The sequence below is a fragment of the Prunus avium genome, chromosome 1 (assembly GCF_965620075.1).
Source record: "Prunus avium chromosome 1, drPruAviu1.hap1.1, whole genome shotgun sequence".
NCBI classification, from domain to species: domain Eukaryota; kingdom Viridiplantae; phylum Streptophyta; class Magnoliopsida; order Rosales; family Rosaceae; genus Prunus; species Prunus avium.
The window spans coordinates 59007743-59027623 of record NC_142284.1 but is presented as its reverse complement, the minus strand read 5'-3'; the positions used below and the strand labels follow the sequence as shown (position 1 = coordinate 59027623).

General features: G+C 37.3%; 2 protein-coding genes, 1 long non-coding RNA gene and 1 pseudogene across 5 annotated transcripts; 2 read left to right on the top strand and 2 right to left on the bottom strand.

Annotated features, from left to right (window-relative positions):
• Nucleotides 1–121: 121 nt before the first annotated feature.
• LOC148298094 (uncharacterized) lies at nucleotides 122–2838 on the bottom strand. Its single transcript, XR_015833794.1, has 2 exons — nucleotides 1161–2838; nucleotides 122–575 (listed from the first exon to the last, which is right to left on the bottom strand). It is a non-coding gene; the product is annotated as an uncharacterized LOC148298094 (long non-coding RNA).
• Nucleotides 2839–3225: 387 nt separating this feature from the next.
• On the top strand, nucleotides 3226–5894 carry LOC110750761 (12-oxophytodienoate reductase 2-like). 2 transcript variants are annotated; one of them, XM_021951125.2, is made up of 5 exons: nucleotides 3226–3416; nucleotides 4252–4392; nucleotides 4477–4604; nucleotides 4766–4942; nucleotides 5167–5894. In XM_021951125.2, the coding sequence occupies exons 1-5, from the start codon at nucleotides 3226–3228 to the stop codon at nucleotides 5757–5759; spliced, it is 1230 nt and encodes a 409-aa protein (XP_021806817.2). In that variant the 3' UTR covers nucleotides 5760–5894. The 2 variants fall into 2 exon arrangements, with proteins under 2 accessions (XP_021806817.2, XP_088104788.1); XM_088248662.1 differs by lacking the exon at nucleotides 3226–3416 and adding an exon at nucleotides 3459–4110.
• A 138-nt stretch (nucleotides 5895–6032) lies between these two features.
• Nucleotides 6033–16628, bottom strand: LOC148298093 (uncharacterized). The gene is made up of 17 exons (XM_088248554.1): nucleotides 15718–16628; nucleotides 15540–15630; nucleotides 15330–15448; nucleotides 14776–14966; nucleotides 14456–14666; nucleotides 13493–13730; nucleotides 12848–13272; nucleotides 12245–12356; nucleotides 11818–12017; nucleotides 11311–11657; nucleotides 10925–11021; nucleotides 10631–10849; nucleotides 8777–9016; nucleotides 8058–8267; nucleotides 7445–7714; nucleotides 7089–7292; nucleotides 6033–6504 (listed from the first exon to the last, which is right to left on the bottom strand). The coding sequence occupies exons 1-17, from the start codon at nucleotides 16273–16275 to the stop codon at nucleotides 6340–6342; spliced, it is 3897 nt and encodes a 1298-aa protein (XP_088104680.1). The 5' UTR covers nucleotides 16276–16628; the 3' UTR covers nucleotides 6033–6339.
• On the top strand, nucleotides 16221–19858 carry LOC110750763 (putative pentatricopeptide repeat-containing protein At1g02420; annotated as a pseudogene). The gene is made up of 5 exons (XR_015833711.1): nucleotides 16221–16357; nucleotides 16446–16504; nucleotides 17201–18819; nucleotides 18904–18947; nucleotides 19282–19858. The product of XR_015833711.1 is annotated as a putative pentatricopeptide repeat-containing protein At1g02420 (transcript).
• Nucleotides 19859–19881: the final 23 nt, after the last annotated feature.

The following is a 19881-nucleotide window of genomic DNA, read 5'->3' as shown; positions in this document are numbered from 1 at the left end:
CTGTGTTGACTAATATTTGTATCGAGTGTTTCTGTGTGCGGCAGCCTTACCCAAAAGTGTTCTCCAGTAAATGCCACTTGACCAGCTAATGAGAATAAAAGTAGATGAGGTCTAACATGTATAGTATTTAATTGCATCAAAGCTTTCTATAAATGTAGCTATTGGAACCCTACGATATAAAATGACATTCGGATGCCAAAGAATGAACATATGATACATGTTGAAGGTTATGAATACAAAATTGCATATTAACAATTCCCACAAGTTGTTTTGATCTCAGCAATCCCTGAGGTCATGTTTCTGAGAGAGTATCAAATCCTAGAGAGTATCTACCGCGTTTTCTTTTCCGGCAGCACACTGACCTAGTTTCCTCAAGCCACGGAAACAGTTGGCAAAAATTTGTGCATCCATCAGTCCTCTGCATTTCTCCTGATTTTCTTCTTCAGTTTGTCTTGCTCCCGATATCTCTCTCGTCGTTCTTCTCTCTGGCGCTTTTTCGACAATTGCTCTTCTTTGGCTTTCTGCACTTCAATTTCTTTCCTTTTTTTATCATCCTTTAACTTGCGCTTCTTTATCTGCAAGAGCCAAAGTGAACTTAAAATACTTCAAAAAATAATAGGGTGATGATAAGGGACACTCTCTGGCATAATATTGTCACACCATAAAATAGCAGCTGTGTATGCGCTCTGGTGTAAGGGCAACATAACAAAAAAGACAAATAAGGTTCTCATAGCATGAATGCACTCTAGACTAGCCCTACATGTTTTCTCCAGAATAAATATAAATTAATATAAATTAAAATTGGTGTCACTCTCCAGAAAGAGTCTGAGGTTTGCCTCAAAGGTGTTTATGCAAGTTCCATGTGTCAAAACTCAAAAGCAATCCTCCCCCAATGTAAATTTACTGCGGCTATTCAAACAAACATTTCCAACCAGCAACCGATTGCCAAACAAAATTAATTTGTAACAATAGAAAAAGTCCTCCATCAAGATATTGGAAGGTAAATTAATCTTTTTGGAGTGCCTCTACCAGTGTGGGGTCTCTCTAAGTGTGGCTGTGCATTAGTGTTACTTACCCAATTTGGCTCTCCAACAAATTTAACCATCAATTATGCACTTGGCACGATGGTTCAAACACAATAATTGTCTTAAGGTGCATACCTTCTCATTTCTAATTAATCGAAGATGTTGAACAAGAGCATGAACTTTCCGTTCATGAGGTTCCAAGACAACAGCTCTTCTATTTTCAAGAAGTGGCCTTCCTCTATTGGGTATATATCCTTAGGCTTTGATGCAAATGGTAAAGCAGCCTGCAAATGACTTAGGAATCACCAATGGGTTGAACTTCTTCAGCTTCCTTTCAATGGGTTGTTGACACAAGAACATGAAATTAAGTACCGTTGGATAACACAAAAAACCTGAAGAAAGAAAACAAGCAGTACTGCATTGAAAGTTAAGATTAAATGAGAACATATCAAAGCACCTCTTTTTCAGGTTATTGCAAAACAAAATTGAATACGAATAATCAAAAGTAAAAAGTAATGTTGTCCAAGTGTCAATAAGAGAGAGGTTGTAGAGTTATTACGGTGGGCCAACTTATTGAAATGAACTATTGAACCTGTACCACTGCAATAAGCAGTACGATCGAACAGATGAATATGGTGGATCGATGGAGAATCGTTGCCGGTTTGCTCTGGGAATCGTTGAAGCTGTTGCTAATGAGATAGGAGCAGATAAAGTTGGAATTAGATTATCTCCATTTGCCGACCATATGGAATCAGGGGATTTGAATCCGAAAGCATTAGGCCTTTATATGGCCAAATCCTTGACAACTGTCCTCGGATAGTGAGGTTTTTTCTTTTGTAGAAGTCGCCATTGTGGGTTACGGCGATATGATACGACACGACACGGAGATACAACAAATTTCCAAAAATTAGTATATGATACGTCATGGATATGGCAATTTAAAAAAAATATAAAAATAATAATATATATAATTTAAAACATATTTCAAATAACATAAAAATGATAATATTATTACTTTTGATATTATTACTTTTAACATACTTCCACTTGTCTTGGTTATAATATTATTACTTTTAATAAGACAAACAAAACAAAATCCTTTTGTCAAAACGATAAGACCAGCCATCACGTGGGGTGTGGGTGAAACTGTGAGGATTAAACAAACAAAATCCTTTTGTCAAAAGGATATTACCAGCAATCAGAACAGAGAAGCACACGTGAGAAAACTAAATGAAAATAGAGATGAGAACCCAACGGCGCCGACAATGAAGAATGAAGAAGAAGGATTTGATGAGTGGGGGCGCCGCTGGATGAAGAAGAAAAGGGAAGATCTGGGCTTCTTAAGGATGAAGAAGAAGAATTGATGAGTGGGGGCACCGCTGGATGAAGAAGAAGAAGGAAGATCTAGGCAGCCTAAGTTTATTGGGATTGAACCAATCACGATTTGAGCGCTTGTAAAGGCTTTAGCAGCCTTATAATTCTTGATGACTTTGTTGTGCTTGACCTTGTGGTCATTATTGTGGTAGCTTCCGCACCTGCCATCAGGACACTTTCTACGGCTTTCTCAACAACCTTCTTTTTTTCAACAGTAATTTGACAGAACTGACAATATTGACCAACGGAGTAAAACACAAGAATCAAATCGGCTAAATTGAAAACACGGGGACTAAATTTGCCAATTGGGTAAAACACATGGACTAACATTTATGATAGTAAGAGGTAAATTTTGACTATTTTTTATAAAAACTCACACTCAATATGTTTACTCTCTTAACCGGCTGAACCCAAATCTTCCTCTTTTGTTTAAAACCACTTTTCATCTTGTTGTGCATTTGACTCATCCCAGGAGTGCACCAGCAAATTTAAATTTGGAATCCAAGTAGTGAGTTTTGACTTGGAGACAGATATTCAAAAGGGTCCCAAGGCTTGACCTTGATTTGTTCAAACCACCTATTGAAGCTAGCCTTGTGACTTTGGGTATGCGTCAAACTTTGTCCAAGCAGCCACCGCTTCAACTAAAAGAATGACGCGTCTTTTCTATTGCAACACAATTCATTCAAGAAGACATACGTAGCCCCACAATGAGCTGTTTGATGACGTTCGTATTTACTTGGGTGCTGTTTTATTTGTACTTCTAACAACTATTAGTAATGTAATTTCAATAACAAGCACGTAATTGCAAACATCATCAAACGTCCCAATGTCTTGTCTTTGGGTTCCAACTAAACGTATAAAACCCCAATTGAGTCTTCCATTCATTTCCAGAGCAAAAAAGAAAAAACCACAACCCTTACAGAGCAAAAGCCAAGTGCAAGATAACATGCCTGCTCAACTTCCCACAATTCCTCTCCTTACTCCTTACAAAATGGGAAAGTTCAACCTTTCTCATAGGTACTTAAATCTCTTGTACATTGAATTATTGATTAGATATTGCTGCAAGCTGGCGATCTGTTTTTCTAAATCTATCTGTATCTTGGGTCATTTTGTTGTCGCACAAATTAGCCATGGCATGACCTTGTTCCGCTTAAAATGGGGTTGTTGGTACCACCATGCTCATTAGGAGTCCACTACTTGTCCAAACCATGTATTGTCCCGACCTTAACCACCTAGGTACAATTAGGAGAGTATTCTCCAATGTGGGACTTACACATCATGACTTGTATTTAGCCACCTACATCAACGATCTCCACCTTGGCGAGATCTAAGTCGAGGTAATCCGCCCATTACAACACTCTCACTTTTCAAAGATGGCATGGTCCCCGCAACTCCACCTCTTCCGACAAGGATTTCTTGAGCCTCGCTAGGAGCCCTTGCCCCACCTACACAAACAGTTTAGTCCACTTAGAAGTTAGAAGTAGGCATTTGTGGAAAATCCGAGTTGGCTAACAAGAAAAAGAATTTTACTTCTTATGTCTTGCCAAATGAAGTTGTTTACCTATATCAGCAGTTTCTTACACCATGCATTTTATTGTCCTTTCTGGCTTGATCATTTCATAATGGTTTATCTCTTGCTTATTTTTCTTAAATATTTATGATAATTATTTGCCGGGGCTAGTTATGTTGTTCTCTTTTAAAGCTATCACAGGTGATGTAGTTATATAGTTGTGATAGTTTACTACCAGGAAAGATTGATGCTTATATTTGTAATTTGTAATTTGTTTCTCATCCACATGCCATCTTCTTTTACTCTATTGAATCTCTAGTTTATTTTCTCTGTCTTTTCCAGAATTGTTTTACCACCACTGGCTAGAATGAGATCATACAATAATGTTCCACAGCCACATGCCATCTTATACTACTCTCAGAGAACATCTGAGGGGGGTCTTCTCATAGCTGAAGCCACTTTTGTTTCTGACACAGATCAAGGGTAATTTTAAGAAGAGAAGTTTTCCATTTTCTTTCACGTTTGGTTTTTTCAATGAAATTAATTACATAAATTTAATATCTCAAGGTGGGTGAATCCTGGTTTATGGACAAGGGAGCAAGTTGAAGCTTGGAAACCAATTGTTGATGCTGTTCATGCTAAAGACGGTGTCTTCTTCTGTCAGATTGTGCATCCGGGGAGGGTTTCAAATAGCGGTGCGTTTCTGTCTTCCACCTTTATGATTTTACTTCTATAATAGAAAGACTTATGAGCAATTAGACCATTGAAGCATCAGGAAGCTGATTTTTCATGAACATAATGTATTGAGCTCAGATTGTGATTCTTTTTCTGTCTCTCCCTCTCTCTTTGCTTGCAGGTTTCCAGCCAAAGGGACAAACTCCAATCTCTTCTACTGACAAGCCACTAACCTCACAAATACTAACTAATGGCGTTGCTGTTGCTGAATACACACCTCTAAGACGATTAAGGACAGATGAGATTCCACAAATTGTCAATGATTTTAGACTTGCTGCAAGGAATGCTATCGAAGCTGGTAAATATAAAATAAGATTTGCAAGAAATAAAAATGGAACATAATTCATAAGCCCAATGTAGCCATTAACGAAAATCACGCCAGATTGATTCTTGAATTGAATTGTGTTGGTTTAGAGTCTCATATTGTTTAATGTTTTAACTTTGTAATCATATGATTCAGTTTTGTCTAATTTTAACTTTGTAACATCTTCGCTGCATGGAAAATGCTTGTCTGATATATAGGCTTTGATGGGGTTGAAATTCATGGGGCGCATGGCTACCTGATTGATCAGTTTATGAAAGACCAAGTGAACGATCGAACAGATGAATACGGTGGATCGCTGGAGAATCGTTGCCGGTTCGCTCTGGAAATCGTTGAAGCTGTTGCTAATGAGATAGGAGCAGATAAAGTTGGAATTAGATTATCTCCATTTGCCGACTATAACGAATCAGGGGATTCGAATCCGAAAGCATTAGGACTTTATATGGCCAAATCCTTGAACAAATACGGGATCCTGTACTGCCATGTGGTTGAGCCAAGAATGAAGACAGCTGTAGACAAAAGTGAAACCCCTTACAGTCTTCTGCCCATGAGAGAAGCTTTCAAAGGCACCTTCATTGCTGCTGGTGGTTTTGACAGGAAAGATGGGAACAATGCTGTTACAGAGGGCCATGCAGATCTTATTGCTTATGGACGTTGGTTCTTGGCTAATCCAGATTTGCCCAAGAAATTTGAGCTTAATGCTCCTCTAAATAAGTACAACCGAGAGACATTCTATACATCTGATCCGGTTATTGGTTACACTGATTATCCATTTCTTGAAACTACTGCTTAAGTTTCCTGCAGCCCAAGGAAGCTTGAACATACTTGGATATTAATCTGCTTATTCGTATTGTTACCATTCTTCCACTACATGTATAATTAGATAGAAAGTAAAAGGTGAATAAAAGTTGTCAATTTTTTTTTTTTTGGTAGAATGAAACTTGTCATTTGGTTTGGTATATTATGTTTCTGTGTTGACTAATATTTGTATCGAGTGTTTCTGTGTGCGCCTTACCCAAAAGTGTTCTCCAGTAAATGCCACTTGACCAGCTGATGAGAATAAAAGTAGATGAGGTCTAACATGTATAGTATTTAATTGCATCAAAGCTTTCTATAAATGTAGCTATTGGAACCCTACGATATAAAATGACATTCGGATGCCAAAGAATGAACATATGATACATGTTGAAGGTTATGAATACAAAAATGCATATTGACAGTTCCCACAAGTTGTTTTGATCTCAGCAATCCCTGAGGTCATGTTTCTGAGAGAGTATCAAATCCTAGAGTATCTACCGCGTTTTCTTTTCCGGCAGCAAACTGACCTAGTTTCCTCAAGCCACGGAAACAGTTGGAAAAAGTTTGTGCATCCATCAGTCCTCTGCATTTCTCCTGATTTTCTTCTTCAGTTTGTCTTGCTCCCGATATCTCTCTCGTCGTTCTTCTCTCTGGCGCTTTTTCGACAATTGCTCTTCTTTGGCTTTCTGCACTTCAATATCTTTCCTTTTTTTATCATCCTTTAACTTGCGCTTCTTTATCTGCAAGAGCCAAAGTGAACTTAAAATACTTCAAAAAATAATAGGGTGATGATAAGGGACACTCTCTGGCATAATATTGTCACACCATAAAATAGCAGCTGTGTATGCGCTCTGGTGTAAGGGCAACATAACAAAAAAGACAAATAAGGTTCTCATAGCATGAATGCACTCTAGACTAGCCCTACAAGTTTTCTCCAGAATTAATATAAATTAATATAAATTAAAATTGGTGTCACTCTCCAGAAAGAGTCTGAGGTTTGCCTCAAGGTGTTTATGCAAGTTCCATGTGTCAAAACTCAAAAGCAATCCTCCCCCAATGTAAATTTACTGCGGCTATTCAAACAAACATTTCCAACCAGCAACCGATTGCCAAACAAAGTTAATTTGTAACCATAGAAAAAGTCCTCCATCAAGATCTTGGAAGGTAAATTAATCTTTTTGGAGTGCCTCTACCAGTGTGGGGTCTCTCTAAGTGTGGCTGTGCATTAGTGTTACTTACCCAATTTGGCTCTCCAACAAATTTAACCATCAATTATGCACTTGGCACGATGGTTCAAACACAATAATTGTCTTAAGGTGCATACCTTCTCATTTCTAATTAATCGAAGATGTTGAACAAGAGCATGAACTTTCCGTTCATGAGGTTCCATGACAACAGCTCTTCTATTTTCAAGAAGTGGCCTTCCTCTACTGGGTATATCCTTAGGCTTTGATGCAAACGGTAAAGCAGCCTGCAATGACTTAGGAATCACCAATGGGTTGAACTTCTTCAGCTTCCTTTCAATGGGCTGTTGACACAAGAACATGAAATTAAGTACCGTTGGATAACACAAAAAAACTGAAGAAAGAAAGCAAGCATTACTGCCGGGGCAGAATTGAGAGAAACCATGTACCACTGCAATAAGCAGCCTCACTGTGAGTCCCTCATATCATAGATTACCTTGTAAAGTGAATCTTTGTTAACAGGAATAGGAATATTATGTTCTCTCCTCAATTCAGCAGTAGTTTTCATCCCTTGCCAGGTCTTATCACGAGGTTGCAGTGATGTTGTCAATGGGTTGTAAAACTGAGGAACTTCAACTTGGGTCCAAGCACGCAAAAAAACAATGTCACTCATCTTAATTTTATCCTCAAAGGTGCATCTAGCTATCCCTTCTTTTGGTTGTCCACCCATCTTTTTCGGTTGGTTACCAATTTCTTCTTTTGCAGCCTGTCGAGATTAAAATTATTCAAAGTAAATTAAATTAGCATCATGGGTCATATGAGGAAATATGCCTATCCACGCTCAGAACTTTAATTACAATGAAGGATGCTAATACGCATATGTTTCTGTTACGTATATATATGCACTATGCAGTAAGAACACCAGCTCAAGAGTAAAGATGAAATGAAAATCATTCCAATTAGACGATGGCTCTATTCATGCTTTCATATATGGTATGGAAGAGTTTAATTGCCAGAATGAATATTAAACTGGCAAAATCCACATGGACAAATAAAAACTGCACACACACACACAAACAATATATAATGTAAACATCAAACAAGCATACCTTTTTCACCTGCCCCCGAATGCCACTGACAGTTCGAACAGCAGCTCCTTCAAATCGAGCTATTTCAAGATCTGACGTAAACATATCTTTTACAAGTGCAGTGTTCTTGAAGATCTTGCAGGGGTGACCAACTAGTTTGAGTTTCTTCACTATTCGTGATGCGTGGTTGAACTCAAGCACAACCGCAGTTGCTGTGATCCTAAACTGCGCCTGCCAGACCAACGAATGTAGCTTAGGAATGAAGAAAAAGGTATAAACATAAAATTCAAAAAAGTTAAATGAAAAGAGATAAATAAATAACGCGTGCATGGGAACGAGAGAGGTAGCACTGAAAGTAGACTCTTTGACCAAAAGGCTCAGTACACACCCTAAGAAAAATATTTATTAAAAAACACTTAACATGGAATTTAAGAAATAAAAGGAAACACAATTATTGATTTACAAAGTGGTCTGCAGATCAGATTGGAACACCATTTAGTAATTCCATGGTTCAAACCGTTCCCTTTCGATCTCATTGAAAAGTGGGCCTCACATGTGATCCTCAACTTAGTCCTCAACTTAGTCCTCATTAGATAAATCTAAAATGGAAAATATTCAAAGCTTTCCCTATGCCAATCCTAAAAATTTCGAAGGGATTTTAAGAAACATAAAGAGAAACGGAAAAAAAAGAAAGAAAGAAAAAAGAAAAAAGAAGAAGAAACAAAAGAAACATATCAAACCTGATTGTTTGATAAATTCTGGAAAGCAACCACACCAGTATTAGGAGGGGCAAGAGGGCCCCAAAACATTGCAAGGCAATGCATGTGTTCAGGAGTGTACTTAAGCATGCGATGCCTTCCATTACGATCTTCAATAGCATAAACAGGTATTGTTTGGTACCGCCTCCACCCGATAGAAACAATAATAGGATCGCTAGTCTTAAGTACTTTCTTGTGCCACCTATGCCGCTTTAACCTGGCCTGGGATAAAGGGAACAAGACATCTGATGAGATGAAAATTCTTCAAATATGCAAGAACATTAGGCCCACAGGGGACCATGTGCAATGAAAGAGTAAGTAAGCTATCACTAAGAGCGACTGCCAATTATGACCTTAACATGTTTTAACTTCTAGCTCCTACATGTCATGTTAAAGTAAATGAGGCAACAAAATTCTAATCTGGCTCTTTCTATGTGTAGAAATCATTAGGAATCCATTAGTTTGGTCTATACATTGGTTTGCATCTATCAGGGAAGCAGCCTTCACTTACTTCAAGCTTTATCATATTGTAAATATAATTGGGACCCGTAGAGTAAATGACAAGTCATTTGCTTTGAATGTGAAAATTAATGTAACAAGTTAATAAGAGCAGTAAGTGCTAGTTTTCAGTAAATTTCAAATGGCAAAGAAGTCTATTAAACAATAATGCAATTTCAAATTCACAAAAGAACTGGTAGCAACACCACTGGTTAATAATATAATAGCCTATCATTGCTATCCATCTGTTTATAATATAAAGTGAGCTCCTGTTAGGGTGTCACTGTATTTCACCCAATGTTTTAAAATGCGAAGGCGTAAAGCAATGCGCTTTACCGAGAGCCTTGCGAGCTGTAGCCTCGCTGCGTTGAGGCATAAGCCTTTTGGGTTTTTTTAAAAAATTATTAAATGATAAATATATAAACATATATTACATAACATGAGTAGATATGTAAAATTATAAATATAGTATAGCATCCTTGGGCTTTCATTTCTGGTTCTTTATATTTTTTTAGGCCCAGTATAGATTGTTTCAGTTATTGGGCTTAGGCCTCACATGCCAGTTTAAAAGAAAAGCCCCATTTTGCCCAAAAAGCCCATTTTAATACTATGCTTAAGCCTCATTTACAAAACCTGTTTTATGCCAACGACATCGTTAGTTATATTAAAAATTAGGGAGTTTCACTAAAACACCCAAAATGGGGGCTGAAATTATAAAAAAACCCAACACCCAAAACACTTTATAAGCACACCCAAAACCCATCATTACAAACTCAAAACCCATTTATAAACACACCCAAAAAATATACAATTGTTGATTTTGGGGTTGATTTTGGGTGTGTTTCTATGTTTAAATAGTGTGTGGGTTTTTTTATAAATACATGTCTAGGATTGGGTTTATTTATAATAATCTTTAAAAATCAAGCCAGATCATCATCTTCTTTGCTTGCACAGCACCGAGTTATCTTCTCCTTCCTCTCTCCCTCTTCACAAGCATCGCCGTACGCCTCAGATACACTCCAGTGTGCCTCAACAGTGCCTCAACTGTAAATTGTGCCACCACAGGCGCCACGACGCGAAATTGTGGACGCCTGCGCCTTTGAAATCATTGATTTCACCCAATACTTTTTTTTTTGTATAAGTTGTCTAATTGTCTAAAAAGGCCCTATGAATAATATAATAGTTTGATTAAAATACGACCACCCATTGACTATTTAGTATCATAAAATAGGGGAGCTATCTTACACGTGCAGCAGGGAGGACTAGTATAAAACAAAACAAAACAAAACAAACAAACAAAAAAACAGTAAAACGTGAATATTTCTAATGTACACTAACCTGCATGTGTCCGACATTTTCTTCACCAAGACCAATTCCTCCAACCAAAATAGGATGGCAGGGGTCAAAATATTCAACCATCTCATAAGGGACATCATGAACCTCCAACCGTAGGTAAGTCCCTGTCCGGAAACCCTCTATCTCTAATCGGGTGGCCTCATCCAGGTCATTGAGTTCAGCTACATTCATTTGCTTCCGAAGTTCAATCTCATCCTTCAGCTGGAAGAACCAGGCATGAGATCCCACTACCTTGGACTGCGCAAAACAATCTTAAATATATGTGAGAAAGTTTACCTTGTCAAAATAGCCACTTTCTTTGGATTGATCTCTACCAAACTTGCCTTCGTGTTTATTCTCAAGCTCCTCTTCAGATGACTCAGCTCCATCAAACGTATATCAAATTAAGGGCACAAAAGTAATTTCAGAATTTATCTACAAATGCAACACAGTACATACGACCAAACCGAAAATAAAAATGTTCACATACACACAGAAATACTATTAGAGCGTCATATATGGACAAATGCAATATATAACCAAGAAACTATCCCAGCTTAATCCAATTCCAAACTCAGAAGAAAAAACAATCAACAAAATTCTTCCTTAGTTTTTATGGTGGAAAAGCAATATGTAATTCTTTGAAAAGTATATAAAGAAAATATTTTTAGTGAAAAGGATATTGAGCATCAAACTTTGCACGAAGAGCAAGCTTTTTCAGCCTCCTCTCCTCTTTGGCCAAATCATCTTCCTTGTGGTTTGAATCATTGCTTGCATCATCGGAATGATTCCCATCATGCTTCTCCCCTGTTTCTAAATCTTCAAAGTCACCATACACAGCGTCATCATCTTCAACTTTAGCCTCAGCAGCTTGATTTCTTTGAGAAGCTTTCGACCAATCACCAGTAACAAAACGATCACGAATACCCTCCCTAAGCTTTTCCTCTTTCCAGTCTTTGAGATTCGAATAATTTGTGAATTTGGAACAGTCCTCGACATTCCAATTTCCGCCTTCTATTCCTCCATGTTTCTGGAATAAACGAACAAAAATGATAATATGACAGCGCTCACTTCAGTTATGGAGGTTATCCCAATAATTTATTTGAGATTGGAAAGATATATAAATCCCTTTGATGTTAAAGCATGCACCTCTTACTGTGAGATACAAACAAGTAGTGTCTTAAACAAACCTTGTTTCCTTCTCCTTTTGGCTTAAAAAAGTCATCTCCATCACTTTCATCATCTGCACTACCATCATGTTCTTCATTGATAGAAGTTGCTTGTGTCGATGTAGATTTCCCATATACAAGTTGCATAAGGTTAATAGTTTGTCTTGAGGAAGTCCTTTCTACCAAAGATTCTTTCCACTTTGCAATGTTTCCCATCTCATCTAAGAATTGAGACATTAAAATATGTAAGCAATTGATGGATGACATTTTCAGTTATATACCATTTTCTTATAAATCTTAGTTTTTATCAACACACATAATATAGGGGTTTGGCATCACAGACCGTTCACCCAAAAACGTTGTATCTAATACAAAAGATAAGCATAGTTCTTCTTTCTCAGAACATAAGAATATTACAACATACAAAAAATTGCAAATTTAAATTTACCGTCTGTTTCATGAATATCTTCATCTTCCTCTGAAGACTCTGAACCAGAAGATGCATGAATATCATCCTCATTGTTGTCATCGCCGTCATCTTCAGCCTCTAAATCTGAATCCTATAATCGAAGAATATGCGTAGAACATGAGTATTATTAAATAGATCATGGAAGCTCAATGTATACACATTTCTGTTTTTCGCTAATTATATTCATATCCATAAACTGAAAGGTGAAGAAGATATAACAACTAGTACAAGTATTAATAAGTATAACATCTATTATGCATTTATCAAAAGTTCAATTCAGAATGTACCTGTTTAGTATCAGAGAATCATGACCAAGTAATCCAAGAGGATCAGACATGAAATAAAGTAAAAAATAAGAAATGAAATAGAAGATTAAATTATTATATTCAAAAGTTATTGAAGTTATCTTATAACTCTAATAACCAAAGTGGCGAAAAAAATCAGAGCTGTTTAATGTGTATAAGCCTCCGCAAGTGAACTTCAAGTATTTGCCTGTAACGTCAGACAGACAAACACAAACAACATATTTTTCTCCAAATGATGGTTCTATTCAACAGAGATGAAGAGTTTAGCTTTGTTCACCTCCATATCGTTACGATCAAGGTCATTTCCAAAGATAACTTTTCTCCTTGACCTTCCATCATGAAACTCAACATGTTCCTTCAGGTGATCTTTAAGAGTAGCATCATGATCCGATGCATCTTTATGAGCTGCTTCATTCTTATCTGAAGATTCTGATTCTGAACCATCAAAATCCTCCGCATCGCTTTCTTCAGCACAACCTTCACCTTTGGTTGCTTCCCCAGACTGATATTCCTCAAAAGACTCTATTCTACCAATATGTTCTCTAGATTCATCAGTATCTTTTCCATCACTTTGAGCCTTTGACAATAAATTAGGCTTCCGACTAAATAGATTAATGAAGCTCTCCTCTAACTTTTCATCAACTGAATATTTTGTGTTCTGAAGAGATTTTACCAAAGCCACACCCACATCTTGGCACTTGCCTGTTACACATGAACACGAGTATCAAGTGATGAAATTGATGGCAGTTGCAAAAAGAGAAATAGAAAAATGTGTCATTCAAGAAAGAGATTTTTCTGCTTCAAAAAATAAACTAGGGAGAGAATGCAACTGATATACATCATGGAATCAAAATAAATATATGTATCGTTCCAAATGTTACTGACACATACAAATATGCATACTGAAAAAAAAAAAATTAACCTTCATTTGTTGCTTCACCCTTTTCATCAATGTTGGAAAACTGGACAAAGTGGTCATTTATGTTTATATAGACAGCATCTTTATCATACAGGAGATCCCCAAGTCCAGACATGGGTGCATAAAACAATTTTTCCTTATCACGCAGTCCCTTCTTTTTGGCAGCTGAGGGTAAGGGACAAGGATCTGCTAAGCCTGTCATACCAGCTAAACTGTAATCCCCAACACCTGCAATATGAATCTGATGCACAATGCAAATCAGACAACAATATATCGTTAAAAATTAAACAGCAAGATAATCCATCTATGAATCATATTTTCAGAGTTTGCTGCCTTCCCTACGAGACTATGACTCCAATTTCTATTAATTCTGAGAAATATAAATATAACGATGAATGAAAAAAAAAAAACCCCTACAAGTCTCCGGTTCCATTAACACAAGTGTGCCCTTCATGCATGGATGGAGCAATCAACCCCTCATTGCACACTCCCTCAACAAAAAGCCCCTTTCCTTTTTCATCCTTCATGGATTGTTCTTTACAGCTTTAAGTTGCTGTACAATTTTATATAATTAACCCGTTTCACATTTTTTATTAAAGCTTGTTTATTCACTCTATTATAATTTAGTTATCTATTCTCCAAAATATATTCAGCTGAAAATTTGCTCTGATAACATGAAAACATATATATTGAGGACAAATGTATGTGTATTGCATGAAAAGTACTATGAATCAATACCCTTAGTTTTTAATTCTTTTGTCGAATATTTTCCTATCTAGTTTTATTGTTTGGAGCCCCACTAAAAGAAATTTCTGGCTCCATCCCTGCATTCGGAATTCATGGAGAGCATTAATGGACCTATCTTAACATAGACCTGGGTTATCGGCTTTCCTTCCAATTAAACTCATCTGTTTACATAAATTTCTAAGGGAAATAAGCCAAGAGCTCTATAAGTCAAGCACGTACCTTTGTTCCTTTTTTCATGTTACAGCCCCGCAAATAACCATAAAGTGTGACATTTCTATCGCATTTATTATTCAAACGCACTTTTTCAGGAGGAGTGACATCTTCAAAACGATCTGCTAAAACATACGGATGAGCAGTTCGCCAAGATAAAGGATGGAACTTCATAACAGATATGAAACGTGCCAGATTGTGAATTTCACGTTTGACATACCTGTTCATTAAAGCAGGGGTAAGTTAACTAACAACAAAAAATGCAACTCATAATAGTTGTCAACTTTAACAAGTGACTGGATCATCCAGTACAGAGAGTGACAACTTACTTTCCATGAATGAGACCAGATAAATAAAACAATTTAGCTCCATCATATATTTCAGTCCAGAAACGATGTTTGAGGTGCTGCTTTGTTTTCTTCAATTTCTTTACATCTTTAAACTTGTCAAGGTGAGTAAGAACTCCCATAACCTTTGGGAAGCCATGAACTTGCAATATGTTCAGGAATTCAAATGTCTCCTGTAAAAGGAAATAAAGCCAATACAATATTATAATATTAATGTCTCAGATATCATATTGATGGATAATGTGATCAGTCCGATAAAGGAATTGAAATATGTAACAAATGATGTATCAAAAAACCCAGAACATCCACTGAATAAATATTTACGCAGAGTCATCTCGGGATACATAATAATGACTTCTATGATGCGCGCACACTTGCGTGTTTGTTTGATATGTATGACAGGAGTTCAATTTATAAACATTCTAAGAAGAATGGGGTACAATTTTTGTTGGCATCAGGATTTCCATTGAAGTTTAAACCATCCAAGCGGAGACAGTAGAAGAAAAAGTAACAAGATCAATCGTCTCAAGTCTCACCATTTCAAAACCATAGCTTCCGTCGATTAGAAGTAGTGCTAAATCAGCAAACTTTGCAGCATCAATCATACCATTGATATCATTTGGGCACTCCACAAACTGCACCCGCCTTTGCTTCCCTAACACAAGCAATCAATCAAGAATTTAACGAACAGTGCTCAATCTAATATCAAACTAAATCAAATCATTGCAATGAATGAAGCAAGGCACCTGAAACAATGGTAATCGGGCCTCGAACCTCCGGTAAATTATGCTTGGTATAATGCTTTACAAGAGACTTAATCAACAAAGACTTGCCAACCTAGAAATCAACAATGAGGAATTAAAACAAAAAAATCGGTCTGAACAAATTAACAGCAGTCTGAGTGAGAAGCAGGTAAGATATTACCTTGGGAGGTCCATGCACCAGAACAACATATGGAGGTTGTTCGCCATAGGAACGATCAATGGTTGGGACATGAAGCCTGCGCTGCTCTTTCTCGACGGAGCGAGATTGAAGACGCTTGGCTTTCACAGTTGAGCTAAAAGCAAATGCCTTTGGGTTTTGCTTCTTGCCGCTTTGGGAAGAAGAGTCACGCTTCTTCTTGTCGGCCTTGGAACCCGACTGCCTGGACCTATGTTCCTTGTGCGACTGCTCCTTAGTGCCGCTATCTATGGCCATGGATGGTAACCTAATTAAGAAACCCCAGCAGCACAGCTTCACACAACACTGCTTGTATGCTTTGAAAACATCAATGAAAGAGTAAAGTGGATTTTTTTTTTTTTTTTTGGGTAAGGAGGAGTTAGGGTTTTGGTAGGGTTTTGCAGAGAGTGAAAGAGGAGGGAGGGGACTTACGGGCTGTTGGGTGTTTTTTCTTTTTTTTTCGTTTTTTTTTTGTTTACTTTTCTTTTCTTTTCTTTTGGGCTGTGGGGTTTTGGCGGTTTCATTTCTTTTGTTAGGCCTCATCGAACGACCTCTCCTTCTTCATTTCTGCTCGGCGCTCACTCTCTCACTCTCAGTATCTGGCAGCATCTCTCTCAAGATTCAGGTAAGCTTCCGCTCTCATCTCTCTCATCTCGTGTTTTAGGTTGGCATCTCAGCCTCTCTAAATCTCTCTCTCATCTCCATCCTCTCAGCCTCTGTGTCACCTTCGATTAAATCTCAAAGCAGCTTGGGTTAATGAACTCTCTCTCAGGTAAGCTTTCTCAGATTCTCTCCTTCAATTAGTGTATTTTTTGTAAAATTGAAATTAAATTAGGCCTTTTGTGTGAAATCAAATTGGACTTCGGTTTAGGGTTTTTGACATTGAAATCGGGGCTTGTGAATTGAAATTCAAATTAGGCATAAACTATATGCATGCTGTTTTTACTAGTGAATTGGTTTCCATCTTCATAACTGACTGTCTATGATTACTGTTTCATAATTTTATTAGTTTAGAATTACTGAATTACTTAGGGACATATATTTTCTCGAAAATTTCTAATGATTTCACTCTTTGTATTTTAGAGCGTCTGTCTCTATTTGAGTTTTTTGTTACATGGGACATTTAATTACATTTGCTTGCCGTTGTTGTTTCCTTTTGTTGTGTTTGATTCTTTTAGGCTGCAGATGAAGTGTAATGCATCATGCATGTTATGTAGTCTATATGCCATGAGTAGAATTTAGGAGATCATGGCTGCTATTCTAGATTCCAGTTGGTAAAACAATTGAGAGTAATGATTTTTTTTTTTTTAATGTTTTCCATAGGTGTTCAATGTGTTTCCTTGCTGAATTATTATTCCTTCAATTCTTCCCCCCTCCGTTTTCAAACTTCATCTCAATGAGGTTCTCTTTCCAACATACATAGCATTGCTTAGCTAAAGAGTTGTCTTTCCTGCTAATTGTAAAACAGAGCTTCAATTTCTTCCTGGGTCAATCAGTTCCATTTCAACGAAGATGATGACAATAACAGTGAAGCCCCTCTCATCCCAATGCATCTCGCAAAACCCAGTTTTGTTTCTCTCTCGGTTACTCTGCTCTGGAAGCTCAGCTAACGATGACATTGAGACGTATAGTCAGTTGCCGGAACCATTCTAAAAACTTGAAGCAAGCATTGAAATCAAGTGGAGTTTTCCTCTCAAATGATTTGTTTGATAAGGTTCTAAAATGGGTTAGGTTCAGCCATGGAAACCCTTTACAAGCTTTGGAGTTTTTCAATTACACTGGGAACAGAAGAGGGTTTTATCACAGTGCCCTTTCACTGGATACTATGCTTTATATATTAGGAAGAAGTCGAATGTTCGAAAAAACTTGGGAGGTCTTAGTTGACATTATGTATAAGGATAGAAATTTGATAACCCCATGGACTGTAATGGTTGTTTTAGCTATGATCGCTAAAGTTTGTTCGGTTAGGCAAACTGTGGAGTCTTTTAGAAAGTTCAAGAAGCTTGTGCCTGAATTCGATACAACTTGTTTCAATTCTCTGTTGAGGACTCTTTGTCAGGAGAAGAGTATGACAGATGCAAGGAATGTGTATCATAGTTTGAAGCATAGCTTTAGGCCTAATTTGCAAACTTAAAATATATTTTTATCCAGGTGGAAGTCATCTGAGGAAGCTGAGGGATTCTATAAGGAGATGAGGGAGATGGGCGTGGAACCTGATATCATTTGATACAATTGTTTGGTTTATGTTTATTGTAAGAATAGAGAAATAGACAAGGCGTATAAGGTGGTAGAGCAAATGCGTGATGAGCATATATCACCTGATGTGTTCACCTATATTGGGGTTGGTTGGTCAGCTCGATAAAGCCAGAGATGTATTGAAGGAAATGAACGAGTGTGGATGCTACCGAGATGTTGCAGCGTACAATGCTGCCATTAGGAATTTTTGCATTGCAAAGAGGCTTGGTGATGCTTATGGGTTGATGGATGCAATGATGAGTAAGGGTTTGAGTCTGAATGCAACTACGTATAATTTGTTCTTTAGGGATTTCTTCTAGTCAAATGACTTGCAAAGCTCATGGAGTGCCTTCCAAATACGCAGTCTTGTATGTTCCTGATCAGGTTGTTTAGGAGGCAAGAAAAGGCGGATATGGCATTGCGGCTGTGGAATGATATGGTTGAGAAGGGTTTCGGTTCTTATGTATTGGTATCTGACGTGCTGTTTGATTTGCTTTGTGATTTGGGAAAACTAATGGAAGCAGAAAGGTGCCTCTTGCAGATGGTAGAAAAGGGGCATAAGCCAAGTAATGTCTCGTTCAGAATGATCAAGGTTCTTATGGCACTGGCAAACAAGCATGAGGCCATGAAGAACTTGACGGAGAAAATGGCAGTTTTTGGCGCATCAATCCGTCTTCTGGAGAGTACAAAGAGCTCAACAGAGACATCACACTCAGAATCACTTCTAATATAAAAGTGTGTGGGTTACTGATGGTGTTATGGAATTACTGATGCAGAAAATGTTTCTGATTGATATGGAATTAGAAACACTTGATGGCCCTACTTTTTAGAGTAATGCCACTGCACACTATGGTGAGGCTCAGTTTTAAGTTCCGTAATTTATATCTAGAAATGTTGTTATGTTTAAATCTAATTCTATGCTTTCATTTGCTGCAGTGACTCGGTTATAATCCTCTTTGTGGTCTTCCTTGATTGAATATGTAAGTGATGTGAGGGGGCTGTCTTGCACTTGTAAAACTCCCCCGTTAATTAAATGCGTCCTTTAGAGCTTCCATTCATTCAATTTTGACATAACATGGTGTTTGAGTTAATGAGGATGTTAAAAATCTACTGGTACTCATAGTAAGGTGACTTTGGATTTATAATTGGGTCTCATTTTTATGATTGTAGGCTTAATTTGCATGAATTATAAAGCTTTAGAACATGCATTAGGAATCTATACTGATATATTCATTAGAATGCGGATATGATTTGCAATCCACATTCCCTTGTAAGTGCTTATGATTTTTGCCATTGTATTGTTGGTTTTGACAGGCGCATGGGCAGCAGCAATGGATTGATTTTGCCGGTTATTGACGAAAAGTTTTACCTCTGAATTTCCTCATGTCGAGAGAGATACTTTTCGACCTTTAGTTAATCAGCATAACTTTCGCAAGCAGAATCTGTATTTAGTGGACGTTTGATGACAAGCCATCTTTTTTTCCGAAGGGAAACTCTCACGTATAGTTTTTTTGATAACCAGAGACTTTTCCTGTTCTTGGAGCTCCCCATTTATGTATTTTAAAAAGTGGGGGTTTACTTCTTACTCATCTCATATGCAGCTAATCGACTCTGGAATGGAACCAAAAAAAAACAAAAAAATAGATACTTAGCCTCAGAATCATTACAAGTCACTGAAAACGTAACCGCAGAATGAGCAACAACACTCGGATGTTTGATGACGTTTGTATTTTGTGGGTGCTGATTTATTTGTAATTATAACTATTTAGGCTGTGGTGGCTTCTCTCTCTCTCTCTCTCTCTCAATGAGATGAGCTATAAAGGTTGAATAGTTTAGTAATGTAATTTTAACCACGCAATTGGGAAATGTGTAAAGCCCCAATTGGATCTTCCATTGATTTCAATATATATAAAA